The sequence below is a fragment of the Panthera onca genome, chromosome C2 (assembly GCF_046562875.1).
Source record: "Panthera onca isolate mPanOnc1 chromosome C2, mPanOnc1 haplotype 2, whole genome shotgun sequence".
Classification (NCBI taxonomy): domain Eukaryota; kingdom Metazoa; phylum Chordata; class Mammalia; order Carnivora; family Felidae; genus Panthera; species Panthera onca.
Genome location: NC_138347.1, coordinates 52,659,414 through 52,678,649, shown reverse-complemented (window position 1 = coordinate 52,678,649; position 19,236 = coordinate 52,659,414). Strand labels below are relative to the sequence as shown.

General features: G+C 35.6%; 1 protein-coding gene across 2 annotated transcripts in view; it reads right to left on the bottom strand.

The window, feature by feature from the left end:
• ALCAM (activated leukocyte cell adhesion molecule) overlaps positions 1 to 19,236 on the bottom strand; it is a 209,884-nt gene that overhangs the window by 28,200 nt on the left and 162,448 nt on the right. For both annotated transcript variants that reach the window (XM_078452976.2, XM_060640129.3), the window contains exons 4-8: positions 14,904 to 14,968; positions 13,372 to 13,459; positions 12,730 to 12,912; positions 3,153 to 3,280; positions 1,428 to 1,560 (exon numbers count right to left, since the gene is read on the bottom strand). In XM_078452976.2, the coding sequence (XP_078309102.1) occupies positions 1,428 to 1,560; positions 3,153 to 3,280; positions 12,730 to 12,912; positions 13,372 to 13,459; positions 14,904 to 14,968 (597 nt within the window). The remainder of the gene's footprint in view (positions 1 to 1,427; positions 1,561 to 3,152; positions 3,281 to 12,729; positions 12,913 to 13,371; positions 13,460 to 14,903; positions 14,969 to 19,236) is intronic.

Here is a 19,236-nt window from a genome sequence, read left to right as displayed (position 1 = left end):
TGGTATTGGCCCACAGATCTCATGGACAATGATATCAGGGAGTTATTTTATAGGCAGTTCTATCTGCTGGTTATGTTCTCTCACTTCATTTCTTTTGGGGGATGGGTAGTCATGGAACAGGCTGGATAAATGGTCCCAGGACTGACTGGTCCCCAGAGAAAAAGTAGCATTGTTGTTATCCTAAGGTCACTGCTTTCTTTCTAACCAGCTTCTGATGGCAAACACACTCAGATCTATACAACATGAACATGGAACAAACAGAGAAATGGCCTGGTGGTGAACATTTCTTAACAGTTTGCTGTTTTTCTAGGGTTCCCCAGGGTGTTCTCCCAACATCAGACACTCAAAGCAACCATCTGGTTACTCTCTTCCCCAGTGTATAGTTTTGTATCTCCCTCAAAGTCTTAGCTTCCATTCTATGTTTTCCAAGCATTATAGGCAGAAAGAAAGACTTACAATCATTACCTCAGAACAATTTCAAAAGTCTCTTTTGGTTTTGAAACAACAAAACCCCTCATACTCAATGGGATTATAGCAGATCATGTCTAGAGAAACTTTCTTGCAATGGATCATGTCTTGAGGTGCTACTGGGTACAAAGGACTTACTAGAAAAGTTTGGCCTATACCTCCAAGCAAGACTGACATTTGCCTAAAGCATTCTGTAAATTGTAGTGTCACTGGGGAACGGTTCAAATTAGTTCCCCAATTCCATAATGCGTCAGGTACATCAAGAATATAGACTGTCAGCAGTTTCAAAGTAAAGGACTTAAGGTGCTTTTTTGTGTGTATATTTTTTCCTATCACACTAGAGTAAATATAACTATTGGAGTATATGGAGATCAAAAGCAGGTTAACAGTTAATGAATAGGTATGTTTAGGGTGATTTTGAAGAGGTTCTATTTCCAGAAATTTTCTATCCTTCTATACACACAATAAATGGCTTTTAGTGGTCTCTACCTCTGCTGCTTCCAAAAGTTGAGTCTATAGTAACTTTATGTTGCTTGGGTTTGGGCACTAATGATATTCTGCAATAAAAAATTTAAAATATATTTAATCTATACTTTTTTTCTGGGCTAAGTGCAAACACTGTGAACTTTGAGAACATCTAAGTATTTTCTTAAAATATAAAACGGGTAATTTCTTTAAGATCCCCATGAATATTTTGTTAATAGCACAAATAGAAGAGATTTAGAAAGGAGATGGAAGTTTTCCACTGCCAAAAGTTGCACTTGTTAGATCCACTCCAGATTTCAATAATGCAGTGGAAATCTGGACCAAAGCTGAGTTTGCTTTGATGCACTTAATAAGCCTATTGAAAGCACACATCATTTGAGAAATATATAGTTGCAATTTACTTGAAAAGACGGCTAGTTAGACTATTAGAGGCCTTTAAAGTGAAGTTGGTAATGAAGAATAAGGTGACTTACAGTGAACTGTGATGGCTGTTGAAGCAATCATGCTTCTTTTGTCTATCAGGGAGCATTTGTAGTCTCCTGTTGCATTGCGCCTCACATCTGTCAACGTGTAAGTATTTGAGCTTCTTATTCCTTCAGGCTGTCCCTTTTGATAGAGGTAAAATGTCAGATGATTACACTTGGTAGCTACAATGAGATGAGTTGTATTTCATGATGAAAATGGCATTTTCTTATGTAAGAAAAAAAGGAATGTGTTTCTATGATTGGACAAATGAGAGTAGAGTTTGTGTTATCTGATTTCTGGAAAAATAACTGAGATTTGGGTTCTAAGGAAATTGAGGAGCTCACGTACATGGTATGGATAACATCTATTCCATTGATAGCATGGCTCGGATTTGAGGGTTAAGGCGTTTTTTTTTTTTTTTAATTCTAAAACTTCATTTTATATTTATGCCTTGACTAATTCAACAAAAATATTTGAGGCAGCTTAAAAGAAAACATACTACATATCCAAATAAAAAGGAGAGAAAAATAAGAAAGGAAGGAATAAAGGAAGGGAAGAAGAGGGGGGAGGGATGAAGGGAATGGGGAGAAAAAGAGAAAGATAGAGGAAAACAATTTTTTTAAAAAGTGAAGAAAAGAAAAGAATTAATAAACTAAGAATAGAAAGAATATAGATGAACTAAGAGCACATAGTAACAACAACAACAACAAAAACCCATAATCATTAGATATTATTGCCAAAAACCAAGACACAAATTTGTCAAATCTGTCAAATTTGGCTATTAGGATAGCCAAAGTAGAAACATAATTAGTTTTAGAAGTCCATTTGCATATGAAACAAAAGCAATATGTCAATTTATTAGGAGAAACAAAGTTTTCTGCCAATATTTAAGTCTAAAAGAAATCAGTTATGTTAGTCTTCTGAGTAATGGAGTAGATGATATTCTTAAACATTACTGAGAAACGTAGTAGGTGACATTTGTAAACATATCCCTTCAATAAATGCAATATAAAGTTGTATATGGCTTCTCTCAGTGGAAGGTTATGTCATACCCAAACCTGGGAAGAGCTCTGGGAGAACTAACTAGTATCTCAGACAGCTCTCTCTATCTGGCTCCATACCACTAGATGTCTAGAATACATCCCAGAGGAATGCTCCAAATTATCCTCTGTCTGCATCATTCTTTTCAGCTATGATACTGATTAAAGCTGAGGGGCTGGCCCTTCAAGACCATATATGATGGCAAGATATAGCCCCTAGCTTTATTTTATCTAGCTAAATAGAACACACAACAGAATGGTCCTACTTTGGAGGTTCAGAGATGTGTTCATGAAGGCATTGTGGGTAGACCTAGAATCTACATCAAGCCATTTGCTGTCATCGTTCTTCATTTTAGAGTTACCTGTTTTTGAAGAGATTTTTATAGCTTATCTGGATAATGAAAACTTGAGTGTTTGTAATTATGGTTTCCTATGAGCAGCTTTTTATCTCTTTTCCCCTGAAATCTCTTAACACTGAGGGAAAAGGCAGGATCACTGGCAGATGCCAAAAACAATCACAAAAAACCCCCCACAACTTTCAAAGGACATTCTACAGGTGTCCCTTTTCCCCAAGAACAACACCGTTCTCTCTCAAGCTGCCCAAGTACGTACAATTTTTAATGTCAGCCAGCTGCCACACAACAGGACAAAATGATAGTAGTTAAGCCCAAGTAATAATCCGTAAGCACTTACTGGTAAGTAAAACACAAATTCCTCAGGAGGAGGGTTACCATTTCCCAAGCACTTGAGAGTGATGTTATCCCCTTCTTTGATGGCATTTTTTGATGGCAGCACTTGTATTGTCACTTGTTCAGTAGGATCTACAAGAGTCACAGACACAAGTTAACCATTTTCATCAAGTACCAAATTACTCTGTACGTACAATATAAATGACTAAATTATACACAATTTTCTCAAGAAGCTAGTAATGGTAATTACTTAAATGTATCTTTTTATAGAGGGATTGAAGTTAATAGCTACTTGCTAAAACAAGTACTAATCTTGGTTAGAGCAAACTACAAAGAGACCTTGTTACATAAAAACCAATTTCTTCTTAGCAAAATGTCTTTAACTGAGGTAGAAATGACCATAATTATTTTATGTGTAAAAGACCAGTAGGAACAATCTCACTGCATGATTTCATTATAAGGACATTTAACTCTATTATATGAACCTCACGGTTTGGAAAGACTGGATCAGCTAGCATAGTAGCTAAAACTGTTAGGTCACCCCTATGCTCATCTTATATAATAATACCTTATATTGAATAAAAAGAGACATGAGCTAAACAACCAGCAAGATTTTGGGCATGCAGGAGAGTAGATCAGTTTTCAAAAAGATGAATCCTGTGAACTGAAGGAGATCCTTAACCCAGTCAACAGGACTGTAAATGTATTGTAATTCTGTTCTGTTCATTGGGGCAAAGGTGCACTTTCCATTCCATTTTAGTCACTTTTTATGGAGAAAATAGGGCTAAAGGGTATTCTTTAGTAGAGGGTACTGCTAATAGTAGAACACTAAAAAAATTAAAGGCTTGGATACAAAGGACCATATGTAGCAAACAGGAAATAAGAGGAGGGGGTGTTGGCAGTTATAAATGACCCACGTTCTAATATACATACTTGTTATATAGCTGGATAATAAGAATAATAGAATAAGAGTAGGAGTAGAATAATAATCTATGAAGACTTACTGTTTTTATTAGCTAATAAAACAAATAAGTGATCGATTCAGAGGTGTTTTTTTTTTCTATCTCTTGCTATCATTTCTTTCTCTTCCCAAAATCAAAATGCATACAAAACTTAAAAGGGTTGATATAGATTACTGTGTTTCCTTTTCTTCATGCATGGGGTCTCTCTGAATATTTGCCCAGGATGTTCTGAAGGTAAACAGTGATTGGTTTAATATACTTTTTGTTAGTTTTCCTGAATTTCCGTGAGGCAGTTCCTTGATCAGCAGTTCCCAGTAGAGTTGGAAAGTAAATAAAGTTTGTTTTTTGCCATCCCCCTCTCTGACCTTCCATTTCTAGGTCTTCTTCACTCTTTTATGAGGCCCTTCACTGACAGTTTTGTCCTGTTGCTTGTCACTGTGAGACTACTCAATCAAAACTGACATCAGAACAGATAGGGATCACAATCTATCTGACTTTCTGCTTTATTTCAAAACTTCCCTTCTCTGTGTCCTCTTTCAATAGGCTCTGCTCTGCATTAGAGAATTGAAGAACTACAATGATATCAGAGAGATGTGAGTTTTAACAGTAACTTTCTAGATGTTCAATGAACATGCCTCAAACAAAATCAACCATCACTTGCTCTCCCGTTGTCCCTATTTTGTTCTGTCCATTAGTAAATCATTCTGCCAGGTATTCTGCCTTTCTCTTATCTACTCTGTCACCAAGTCTTAGTGATTAATACTATTTTTTGCATCTGATTCTCTCCTTTTATTCCTACTAACACTTCTATAATCCAAGTTCTCCCACAGGCTACCTGAAATACTACCCTCAAACTTTAGTCAGTCCCTCATTCTAATCCTTCACATACATATTTCCTTTAAATCAGTTTTGAAGTAGTGTTTTGAATATTACAATGATATGCAAGATCCTTCATGTGATACCAATATGTGAAGATTGAAATAAAAATTTCTTAACCTTGTACCCATAATTGCCTTCAACTAGTTCAAGTATATACCTATATATACCACTACATAATAAGCAAGAGTCTATTTTAAATTTTCCTTGTCCCATCTTTCCATTTATGCTCTGCCCAATCATGAATTCATTTGTTTAGCAAATATTTATTTTGTGCAGGCACTAAGTGCTAAAGTTATAAAGTTGAAAACAGCATGATTTTCAATCTATTTATAAGGTCTAACAACATAAAAATTGCATATAATGTGATCATTGGTAGCTTATAGATGCATAAGACTGGGAAGGATATTGTAGGAGTTGATGCTATAGCTGGGTTTTAAAGAATAAGTAGGTGTTTGCTAGAAAATAAAAGTAAGGTAGTGACAGCAAATGGATAGGCAAGTAAGCAGTATTCTATGGGAGGCATCTGGAAAACAGAACAAGATGGAAGAAGATACAGTGAAGTGGTAAAGATTGAGACCATGGCTGCAAGAGATTCAAGGCATATCAAAATTGGGAGTGTTAAGAGAAGAGGGAAAGAAAAAGCTTGGTTCACAAAAGCAGACTTAGGGAATCCCAAGACTCCATCAAACATGGTAACATTCAGATCACAGAGGTTCCAGAAGAAGAGAGAGAAATAGGGGCAGAAGTTTTATTTGAGGAAATTATAGGTGAAAACTTTCCTAATCTGGGGAAGGAAACCAACATCCAAAGCCAAGAGGCACAGAGAGCTCCCTCAAAATCAACAAAACCAGGTCAACACGAAGACATATTGTAGTTAAATTTACAAAATATAAAGATAAAAAAAATCCTAAAAACACCAAGACAAAAGAAGTCCATAATTTATAAGGGAAGACCAATAAGGTTAGTAGCAGATCTCTCCACAGAAACTTGGCAGGTCCTAAGGGAGTGGCATAATATATTCAACATGCTGAATGGGAAAAATCTGCAGGCAAGAATACTCTATCCAGCAAGGCTATCATTCAGAGTAGAAGGAGAGATAAAGAGTTTTCCAGACAAACAAAAATTAAAGGAGTTTGTGATCACTAAACCAGTCCTGTAAGAACTATTTAAGGGAACTCTTTGAATAGGAAAGAAAGAATGACAATGACAAAGACTAGAAAGGGACAGAGAAAATCTCCAGAACAATGACAAAACAAGTCATAAAATGGCACTTAATTCATATATATCAATAATTACTCTGAGTGTAAATGAACTAAAAGCTCTAATCAAAATACATAGGGTATCAGAATTGATTAAAAAATAAAAACAAGACCCATCTATATGCGGCCTACAAGAGACTCATTTTAGGCCTAAGGACCCCTGCAGATTGAAAGTGAGGGGATAGAAAAACATTCAGCGCACAAATCGATGCCAAAAGAAAGTTAGGGTAGCAATTCTTACATCAGAAAACTAGATTTTAAGCCAAGGACTATAACGAGGTAAATAGGGGCACTATATCATAATAAATGGGTCTATCCAACAAGAAGCCCTAAAAATTGTAAATATTTATTCCCCCAACTTGGAAGAACCCAAATATGTAAAACAATAACAAACACACAGGAATACATCAATAATAATACAATAATAGAAGAGGACTTTAACACTCCACTTATATCACTGGACAGATCATCAAAGCAAAAATCAACAAGGAAACAAGGGCTTTGAATGATACACTAGACCAGATGGACTAAACAGATATATCAAGAACATTTCATTCTAAAGTAGAAGAATACACATTCTTTTAAGTGCATATGGGACATTCTCCAGAATAGATCACGTAGTAGGTCATAAATCAGGCCTTGACAAGTAACAAACATTGAGATAATACCATGTATATTTTCTGACCACACTGCTATGAAACTTGAAGTCAACTATAAGAAAAAATTTGGAAAGACCACAAATACATGGAGGTTAAAGAACATCCTACTCAAGAATGAATAGGTCAAACAGGACATTAAAGAAAAAAACAAGGAAATATAGAGAAACAAATGAAAATGAAAACATGGAGGTCCAAAACCTTTGAGATGTAGCAAAAGCAGTCATAAAAGAGAAGTATATAGCAATACAGTCCTACCTCAAGAAGCAAGAAAAATCTCAAATACATAATTAAACCTTACACCAAAAGGAGCTAGAATAACAACAACAAATGAAGCCTAAAGCCAGTAGAAGGAGGGAAATAATAAAAATTAGAAGAGAAATAAAGGATACAGAAACAAACAAACAGCTAGAACAGATCAATGAAACCAGGAGCTGGTTCTTTGAAAAAATTAATAAAATTGATAAACCCCTAGCCAGACTTACCAAAAAGAAAAAAGAAAGGATCCAAATAAATAAAATCACAAATGAGACAGAAGAAATAACAACCAACATAACAAGAATACAAACACTTATAAGAGAATATTATGAAAAATTATATGGCGACAAATTGGACAATCTGGAAAAAATGGATAAACTCCTAGAAACATATAAACTACCAAAACTGAAATAGGAAGAAACAGAAAATGCGAACAGACCAAAAACCAGCAAAGGAATTGAATCAATAATCACAAATCTCCCAACAAACATAAGTCCAGGGCCAGAAGGCTTCACAGGGGAATTCTACCAAACATTTAGAGAAGAGATAATACCTATTTTTCTCAAACTACTCCAAAAACTAGAAAAGGAAGGAAAACGTCCAAACTCATTCTATGAGGTCAGCATTAACCTAATTCCAAAACCAAACAAAGACTCCACTAAAAAAGTGAATTATAGGCCAATATCCCTGATGAACATGGACACAAAAATTCTCAACAAAATACTAGCAAATTGAATCCAACAGTACATTAAAAGAATCACTCACCATGATCAAGTGGGATTTATTCCTTGGTTGCAAGGGTGGTTCAATATGTGCAAATCAATCAACGTTAATACACCAACATTAAGAAAAGAAAGGATAAGAACCATGATACTATCAATAGATGCAGAAAGGACATTTTACAAAGTACAACATCCATTCTTGATAAAAACCCTAAAGAAATTAGGGATAGAGGGAATATACCTCAACATAATAAAGGCCACATAAACAACAACAACAACAACAAAAACAGCTAATATCATCCTCAATGGGGAAAAACTAAGACCTTTTCTTCTACCATCAGGAACAAGATAAAGATGTTCACTCTCACCACTATTATTTAACATAGTACTGGGAGTTCCAGTCTCAGTAATCAAACAACAAAAAGAAATAAAATCCATCCAATCAGCCAGGAAGAAGTCAAACTTTCACTATTTGCAGATGACATGATACTCTGTGTAGAAACCTGAAAGACGCCACCAAAAATTGCTAGAACTCATACATGAATTCAGTAGAGTCACAGGACACAAAATCAATGTCCAGAAACCAATAATGAAGCAGCAGAACAAAAAAAATCAAGGAATCAATCCCATTTACAATTGCACCAAAAACCATAAAATACCTAGGAATAAATGTAACCAAAGAGGTAAAAGTTTTCAGAGTACAGATCTGAAAACTATGAAGCACTCATTAAAGAAATGGAAGATGACACAAAGAAATGCAAAAACTTTCTCTGCTCTTGGAATGGAAGAATAAAAACATTTTAACAAAAATGTTGATACTACCCAAAGCAATCTACACATTTGATGCAATCTCTACCCAAAATACCACCAGCATTTTTCACAGAGCTAGAACAAACAATCCTACAATTTGTATGGAACCACAAAAGACCCCAAATAGCCAAAGCAACCTTGGAAAAGCAAAGCAAAGCTGGAGGCATCACAATTTTGAACCTTAATCTATATTATAAAGCTATAGTCATCAAGACAGTATGGTACTGGAACAAAAACAGACACAGATCAATGGAACAGAATAGAAAACTCAGAAATGGACCCACAACTATATGATCAACTAAACTTTATCAAAGCAGGAAAGAATATCCAATGGAAAAAAGATAGCCTCTTTACAAATGGTGCTGAGAAAACTGGACAGCAACATGCAAAAGAATGAAACTAGATCACCTCCTTACACCATACACAAAAATAAATTCAAAATGGATGAATGACTTAACTGTGAGACTGCAAACCATCAAAATCTTAGAGGACAACAAGGGCAGTAACCTCTTTCACATCAGCCGTAGCAATTTCTTCATAGATATGTCTAGATATGTCTTCTGAGGCAAGAGAAACAAAAGAAACCTGAACTATAAAGGGACCTCACCAAGATAAAGAGCTTCTGCACAGTGAACAAAACAATCAATGAAACTAAAAGCCAATCTTCAGAATGGGAGAATGTATTTGCAAATGACATATCTGATAAGGGATTAGAATCCAAATATACAAAAATGTATAGAACTCAACATCCAAAAAATAAATAACCCAGTTAAAAAATGGGCAGAAGACATGAATGGACATTTTTCGAAAGAAGACATACAAATGGCTAACAGACATATGAAAAGATGCTCAGTATTACCCATCATCAGGGAAACTGAAATCGAAACTGCAGTGAGATATCACCTCAAACCTGTCAGAATGGCTAAAATTCACAATACAGGAAACAACAGGCATTGGCAAGGATGCAGAGAAAGGGGAACCCTCTTGCACCATTGGTGGGAATGCAAACTGGTACAGTCACTCTGGAAAACAGTATGGAGGTTCTTCAAAAAGTTAAAAATAGAACTACCCTATGACCCAGAAATTGCACTATCCTTTACCCAAAGGATACAAAAATACTAATTTGAAAGTTACTTGCACCCTGATGTTTATAGCAGGATTATCAATAGTCAAATTATGGAAAGAGCCAAAATGTCTATCAACTGATGAATGGATAAAGAAGAGTGGGATGTGTGTTTGTATGCACGTACACACACACACACACAATGGAATATACACACACATACACATACACACATAATGGAATATTACTCAGCCATAAAAAGAATGAAATCTTGCCATTTGCAATGGTGTGGATGGAGCTAGAGAGTATCTTGCTAAGCAACATAAATCAAAGACAATTTTATGAAAGAAACATATGATTTCACTCATATATAGAATTTAAGAAACATAACAGAAGAACATAGGGGAAAAGAAAGAGAGAGAGGCAAACCATAAAACAGACTCTTAACAATAGAGAACAAACTGAGGGCTGCTGGAGAGGAGATGTGCAGGAGTTGGGTTAAATGGGTGGTGGGGATTAACGAGGGCACTGCACTTGTGATGAGTACCTGGTGTCGTATGTAAGTGATGAATCACTAAATCCTACCCCTGAAACTAATATTACACTGTATGTTAACTAACTGGAATTTAAATTAAAACATGGAAGAAACAATATTTGGGGTGTGAAGGTTAATCTGAGAGATCTGAGGAGTCATTAAAAAACTGTCATCACACAGCACTAACATGGTCACATTTGTTTTTAGAAAGATATTTCTGGCAGCAGCTTGGAGGGCAGTTTGGAGTGAACAAAAGGAATATTATTTTGGAAATCACAGAAATACTGGCGATGACAAATGGTGGCATATTCTTAGGCAGCGTCAGAGGCAGAATCAGACAAACATAAAGATTAAAGAACTAGATTCTATAAAACTTTATTACTGACTGGACAGGGTAAGGGAGACAAGGGTAGGAGTAGACTAGTGCATCTTTCTCAAGATAAATTGATCAAATTTCTATATTATGAATGTATTCTTTGTCCTTTCTGTTTAGCTCCCTCCTTCTCCTCTCTGAAGTCACCTAGAGCAGTGGGTCTCCAAGTGTGGTCCTCTGATGAACAGCATGAGTATCACCAGGGAATTTGTTACACATGCAAAGTGCTGGACCCTTCCCCACAACTACTGGATGAGAAACTTCAGAGCAGGATCCAGTGATCTGTGTTCTAAGTCCTTCTGGTGATTCTGATGCACACAAAAGCCTGAGAATCACTGTCCTTGGGCATCTGAGCTTTGGGGGCTATTTTACTGAGTTCTGAGTGTCACTTACCACTTGCAACCTTGCACTGACAATTTCCTCCTGATGTAGTTATCTTGTTTCTCTATTGGAGTAGTAAACTCCTTGAATGCCAGGACTATATCTTAAGCACTTTTATATCTTTACTGTGAAGCCCAGCACTGCATACATTTTGCCTTCTTAAAAGCTGTGCCAAATGCACCCCCTCCCCCCCACATCCAGCCACAATAAAATCATTTCCTTCTTATTCTTCCAAGGACTTTTCTGCCTACCCAACTCCTCATGACTGATACATACATTCCTGTTTTTTCTTAAGCCAATTTCCCCATCCTTATTACTCATCTTGATGCTCTTTCCTATCTTGTACTCTTGCACTTACACCAAGATAGTTTATTTCCAACTGGATATTTTTGAACAGACAGAATTCTGCCTTTACTTACAGAAATAATAGTTTGATGTTAGATAAGCTGTACATAGTGAAATCTTTTAAATCCTCGCTTTTAAGTCAAGTTGAAACTTACATACAACGTTTAAGGCAAAACAATCTCTTCTTGTTAGGGCGAGTGGAATTTTAGTTTTGTTTCTATATAATATTCTGCATTTTATGGAACCAAAATAGAAATGTAGATGAGACAAAACTCTCCAAAGGCTCAACTGGCATTTCTATTCTTTCTCCAGAGTAGATGCAGAAGTACTAGGTTATTCTACCCATACGGTAGTATTATAAGAAGTTTTGATTCATTTTTTAAAAATAATGACATGCTTTCTTACATTTCTCCAAAAGTGATATCTCTAGTTCTATGCTTACATAGTAATAATGATCGTATAGTAATAATAACACTAACTTAATAACAAGAGTTTAATGAGTGATATAGGATGCTATTTTAGATCTGTGATTTCACTTAATCTCCATAACAACACTATGAGTTATTTTTTTTTTCCAAACTGAGACCAAAAGCAGTTAAGCTCCTCTTCTAGAAACACACTGCACTGGGTCTGCATTATGAGTATGTTTGCTCTGAGTCTTGGCACCTGCCTTACAGTATAGAGAACAACATTGCAGAAAAGGATTCTAACCCAGTCTCCACGGCACTTTAGGTCAAGTCTCTGACCCTCACTTTACTGCTGAGTAAAATAATGTTGTTAGATCAGATGATCAAGAAGGTTCCTTTTTAGTATAATATTCTATGTTTCCAATCTATTAAATAAAGTTAACCAAATGTCTTGGAATACAACATCCTATTTAAACTTATGCAATTGATCTCATTATTAAAATACATTTTTTCATTAAAATGGAAATCCCATATCTAGAAGACCAATCAGTCATAAGCCTCTATTCATCTGTCATTCATTCAGAAAGTAATCAGATGGCATTTTGAACTCTTACAAAATTCATAGCCGTGTGCCAGGCTAAGGACTACCCAAAGGGATCAGACTAAGTCAGAGATCATGTCTTTAAGGAATTTAGCATCTAGCAGAATACAGAAGAGATGTTCAGAAATGACAAATGGAAAGTGAAAGGTTTCATAGGATAGTTAAGCATTCATTTTAAAAGGTCTTCCAAGGAGAAAGATATTATTTGAGTGAAGAACAGAAATGGGGGGTTGAAAGAAGAATTCAAAGAGCATGTGGATTGGGACTTAGAAGATTAATACCGTTTGAATACTCTCAGAAATTAAATTGCATAATTATATAGTTACTTACAATAAATATCAAAGATTGCTTGCTCAGAATGAACTGTTTTCTGGCCAGATGGTCCAAAATATGTCACAGAGCAGGTGAATGGCATTTGTATGTCAGCCTTGGTTGCCTTGTATTCCAGGGATGAAGTCATGGTATAGAGCTGAGTTACCGGGTCCATTTGCTTTTTAAAAATTATGACCACCACTGAAGAAAATAAGAATACTAATGATAGCATCTTTCATTGGAAAATCACAACACTTAATAGAATGTCGCAAAATCTTTGAGAAGTGGTTTTGTCCTTCTTACTATATTTAACAGGAGGGAAAATTGACATGTACTGAGGTAGAATGTCTTTTCAGAACGATGAAATCAGAGAAATAGACAGAAATAGAGTCCTGGAATCCTATCTCCCACTCACTTTAATTAATGTCTAGAACATGCCATATACAGAAATAATTTTTCTCTGCTCTTGATTCTTCCACACAAGGGCTAAAATGATGTTTTAAAGAATCACTTAATGACTTAATGGTTACTTAAAGTAACAAAGCATAGAGTCATAGATCAAAGAGGGCAATATGTTTAGATGCAGGACAGTCTAAGGAATGCCAAGAGAAGAGAAAGTCAAAATAGGTCATCTGAATTTATTGCCCACTGCATACCCACCTCCTTCAAGGGGTTGTAGCACTTTTCCATTCCTGTACCACGTGATGTTGCCATCTGGATAACTGTCTTTTGAAATGCAGTCTCCCAACTGCAAAAAGAAGAGGGAATGTTGCTACCTTGTTTCCATCAGTGGTTGTCAATTTGAAAGTTTTAGACTCCTCAGAGGATGCAGTTTTTCCAAAGGTTCCCTGACCCATTCATTATCTGAGCATGGACGAGGGACTGAATAAATGCTCTCTTGCATTAAAAACAAGGTCTCATACTTAAAATTATGGTCTTGCCCATTTAAAAATATGCAATAGATGCTGCCACTTTTAATAAAATCACATTCATTTAAAAGCATTACCAAATTCATTTAGACATTATTCATTTTTAACATTAACTAAATAACATAACTACATTAACATTGGCTTTTCCCATGGTTCACAGATCTTAGTATGCAAGAGTCATTAAGTGGGGCTGCCTCTCCAGTCTTGTACTATATCAAGTTCAGATACATACACTTATATACTTACCAAATCTATAATTCCCACCACTTTTTTGCAAACGTGTTATAACTTTAATAGCTAGCATTGTTAAAAAATGTGATGCAGTAAAAATTTTTTAAAGATTAAAAAAAATTTTTTTTAAGTTTATTTATTAATTTTGAGAGACAGACAGAGAGATAGAGAGGGAAAGAGAGAATCCCAAGCAGACTCCACACTGTCAGCACAGAGCCTGAGGCAAGGCTTGAATTCACAAGCCACCAGATCATGACCTGAGCTGAATCCAAGAGTTGGAGGCTCTACCAACCTGAGCCACCCAGGCACCCCTGTTATGCAGAAAAATTTAATTTGATTCAAAGAACTGTTTGTTTTTTTTCTTCACAAAGGAAAATTTAGGTATTTCAGTTAGTGAAAATAATATCATTAGTCCATTAGCCCAAATATAAACTCCAGTTTGTCCCTTCTCAATACAGCCTCTCTTCACACTTCTGCTAATGCGATTGTTCAAATCTGATCTTACCACATCTTTACCTCAACTTTTCAACAGTTTGATCTGTCAATAGGATAAAGTCCAAACTCCCACCATTACATAAGGCTTGTCATAACCCAGCTTCTCTTTACTTCTCCAGATTTATCTTTTATTGTACTCTCTTGCCCACTGTTCTGCTACACAAAGTTCCAGCGAAGTGAATAACTTGATGCTTCCTAAAAATGCCATTCTCCTTCATGTCATAGTATATCATGTTGTTGGAAAGCCTTTCTACCCTTGGCTTGGAGAAAATCTACTCATCTTTCACGACTCCACTTAACATTCAGTTCATTCAAACAAGAAAGGCTGATGTCTGATTCTTCCCCACTCTTCTCCCTTCAGAAATGATTACATCACCCTCCGTGTTCCCACTCTAACTCGGGCAGACTTTCTGATTGGCACTGGCAACCTTGCCACCTCCATAAGAGCAAAGTCTATCCTTATTTGTCCTGGCATCTGAAGCCAGGAGAAGACATTTAACATTAAGCTAAGTGAAGGCAATTAATCCAAGTTCTTACCTGTTTTAGCTGCTCTGTTTCGAGAAAAGGTGCTTTGCTTACAATTTCAGGTTTAGATGGTTGCTCTAAAGTTAAGTAGAGAAAGGTATTAAGTACACATGAAGGAACAAAAAGACATTTATGATTTGGATTATAGAAAAAGAATTCACTTATTCAAAGAAAAACAAGCACAAGCAATAAAGACCACATCCCCATATAATCTGTAATTAAGGTATCTGGTTAGCCCACTACCTCCCAATATTTGCTTTATTATATTAAATACTATTTTAAATGCCTATTACACCTTTAAATAAAATACTGGTAATGTTTTCTGAATGCTTTATAAACAGTGAATATGGATTTGATAGTGAAACAGAGGTTAATATACTAATATGAATGTTGTTTCCAATTGATTATCATGTGTACTTTCTATTTACTAATAACTTCCAGCTACTTAGGTGAAGACCTGAATCCACAGTGGGTACTTGTTAAAAATGCAGAATCAGAGTATCTAGGGAAGTCCTATATAAATCTACTTTTTAAAACAAGTTTCCTATAAGATTCTCAGGCACACTGAGAATCATGGCTCTAAAATCATGGTAACTAAAAGGAGTTAAGGGATATAGAAGCTCAAGTTTTCTGTGTATCTCAAACCTCATCTTTAAAGTGAAGTCACATTACGAAACTTTAAATGTGGGGATATCCTTCAAATTTGGAACTGAGATAATGGAAAGAGCATTTTAAATATAGGAAGTTCTCACGGCGCCTGGGTGGCTCGGTAGGTTGAGCATCCGACTTCGGCTCAGGTCATGATCTCACGGTCCGTGAGTTCGAGCCCCGCGTCAGGCTCTGTGCTGACAGCTCAGAGCCTGGAGCCTGTTTCAGATTCTGTGTCTCCCTCTCTCTCTGCCTCTCCCCTGTTCATGCTCTGTCTCTCTCTGTCTCAAAAATAAATAAACGTTAAAAAAAATTTTTTTTTTTTTAAATATAGGAAGTTCTGTAAGCATCCATTCTAAGAGAGCCCTCAGAAAGAACTGATTAAAAATCTCAGCAGGGCACCTGGGTGGCTCAATTGGGTAAGTAGTTAAGCATCTGACTCTTGGTTTTGGCTCAGGTCAAGATCTCACTGTTCCTGGGTTCAAGCCTCATATCAGTTCTGGGCTCACAGCACGGAGCCTGCTTGGGATTCTCTCTGCCCCTCCCCTGCTTGCTCTCTCTCTCTCTCTCTCTCTCTCTCTCAAAATAAATAAATAAATGTTTAAAAATCTTAGCAATAAGGCATTATTCAAACTTTATTTATTCCTTGATGTTACATATCTATCACTGATGGACTTTTTAATTTGTTTTAACAATTAGTCTATATAAAATGGAATTTGCCTCTTTGTATTGATTTTTGTGAATCTCAAGGAGCAAAACTATTCTATTTTCATATAAACACACAAATAAAAACAACCAGTTATTCTTTTGTTCATGGTCTAATGGATTACTGTCTCTAGTACCTTTAATTTTTACTACCAAACTAGATTAAATTGGCTTTTATATAATTATTACTCAATTTGCAATTCAGTTATCAGATATGCTGCCAACCCAGACAATTACAGAAAATAAAGATGAAGACAAAAAGTCTTTGGAACGGCAAAATGGATATCACCAAGACTATGTAAAAAAAAAAAAAAAAAGCAAACTTCTTCATGCTAATATTAAGAGTTAATTTCCCTTTTGCAAGTATTTTATATTATAAATTGGAACAATGAATAATAATAGTATATCTTCCTATGTCTTCAGCTTGTGCACTTTAATTATAGGAGCACCTACTTACTATTGAGTCTATTGACTCTAGAAATATAATTCTAATTCAATTTTCATAAGATGATTGTTTTCTAAATATACGGATTAGAAACAAAACATAAGAAAGAGAAAATAGACAAAATACAGAAGAATGGAAAGGTATAACAGAGACAATTACATTAACACAAACAAGAAGTGAAACCTGATATTCTGGCTGTTAGAAATGTGACCAAAAAATTATTAAAAGCGGACCAAAAAAAAGTCAAAATAAACAGCAATTTCTGGGAAACACAGGGTAGGGGACTAAAGCCTTCCATATATCAGTTAAGCACTGGTGTTATCACTATTTTAATGTAAAGTCATTAATGTCCACAATTACAACCCTGAGTTACCGATAAAACATTACATTCCGTTCTGAATTTATGTTTTAAGCCAAAGTCTAAAACATTTGAGAGAAGGCTACATTCAAAATATTAAAACAAGATGAAAATTCTTGGTGCTTAAGTAAGTAAGCCAAAGTTCTCTGGGAACCAAAATCAATTATTTAGTGATACCTCTCTGAGAGCATAAGAGAGGTAAGATATTAAATTAATTTATGTAGTCAATCAAGAATCAAAATTAAGAAGAAAAAAAGAACAATTTTTTTGTTTGTTTCCCCTTCAGTAGTATCTATGCCTGGAATATATAAAGAGATATGAAAAATCAACTGAAAAAAAATCTGAGGTTCCTTTTTTTTTTTTAATTGAGGCTCTTAATACAAAATGTAGGTGGGTGGTGTTGCTAAGCTTCATTACTTTCTAAGTTTGCCAAAAAAAAACTATATACCACAACGGCTGGGCACATATGTCCTCTTATGCAGAATATATATATATTCTTCTGTTTCGTAACCTTGTGATGTCCAGTGCACATAAGATCATAAATACTTGTTGTGTTACAAATGTTGGTCCTTTACACATGGCCATGTTTACGTTTCTTCCATAAACATTTTTTAAAATGTATAGTTTTTTCAATAAAATGAAACTGGAAAAAACAGGAAACCTGGTGAAGAGTGCTTAAAGTTTAGGCCACTCCACTTTGTAACTCATTTTTTTTTATTTGGAAGAGTCACAGTGGGTATTGTGGAATAATGGTAATAGCTACTGGAATTCTTTGAGTTCTTTTCTCCCAAACTTTGGTTGCAAACCCACTAGATATTTTATATGTAATTTTCTTACATTAGTTTGTAACAATCAATGGGTATTAGTTGGAGAGCCATAAAAGAGGACACGTACTATTTTAGCAAAATTGCATATTGATTCCGAAGTGTTTAAAAAAAAAAAAAACTTTACATGAATTATGTCTTACTATAATTCAGGGATTCATAACTGAATGTAGAATTGAAAGGAAAAGTCATACAAGAAATTTATTTGCATTAGTAAAATAATTTTGCAAGAGCATCACAGCCAGCTGAGGATGAAGTGATGAAGACAAAACTTCCTATATCACCCACAATATACAGTGCTATTACCAAACACCACACATAGGACAGCTCAATTCGATATGGGAGGAAAGAAAGAAAAAAAAAGGTGCACTGGTTACATTGATTCACGAGAGCTTCTCAGTACTTTGTCATAAAGTACTTTGTCATAAAGTACTTTGTACTTTGTAAGAGTACTTTACCTCTTATAGCTTATTTTCCTCAAGAGATGGGGAAAGTACTTTTTATATTTAGAGAATCAAAATAAAATATACTGTGTAGGTCTCATTTGTTAAATAGGTCATTTTCTGCTTCCTTCAGTTAAAAAAAAAAAAAATTCCTTGCAGGTTGATTAACTTTTACAGGGCAGGGGGAGAGGAAGGATGCTCAGTTCTAATAAAACATGGAGAACAGTGTTCAAATGAAAGCTCTAAAGTAACTGTTTGAAGTCAACCAGCACTGCCCATCTCTAAGGGAAGAGCTGGTCCAAGTGTCCACCGACTCTGTCATGGAAACAGTCTTCCTTTTAACACCAGACAGTAGAGTACAGGAGGGCTTACCAATTAGCCTAGACTGTGGTTTTCAAATGCCTTTTTAGAGCTAGAGCCATTCTCCCTTTTATGTTGTTGTTCCTAAATGAATTATCACGAAAAAACTTTGAAATATCGAGTGGGTGGAAGGCTAACTAATCGAAGCAGTGCCTCACCTGACCTACCAGCCCTCTTCATTAGCTACTCAAGAAAATCCTAGGAACACAGTGGGAAAACCACCCACAAGTTCAAAGCAGTCATTTTACTGTTGATGAGAGAATCGTAGTGCCAGACTAGTAAACCTCCCCAAAGTCAGAAATTAGCAGCAGACCTAACAAAGCCAGGTCTTCTGATAACCAGTCGGTGATGTTTCTGTTAAACTACTGACAGCCAGTTGGCAATCTGGGTACTCTTTTGAGCTCCAAGACTTTTGTACAATGACTGCAGTGAATCTTTCAGACCTTTAAAGTCTCTACTGTTGTTTCTGAAATTTTTTTATGAACTTCAAATGTGCATTAAATGCAAACACAGTTTAATTCTGATGCCATCCAATTATTTTTTAAAAAGCTGTGCAAGAGGC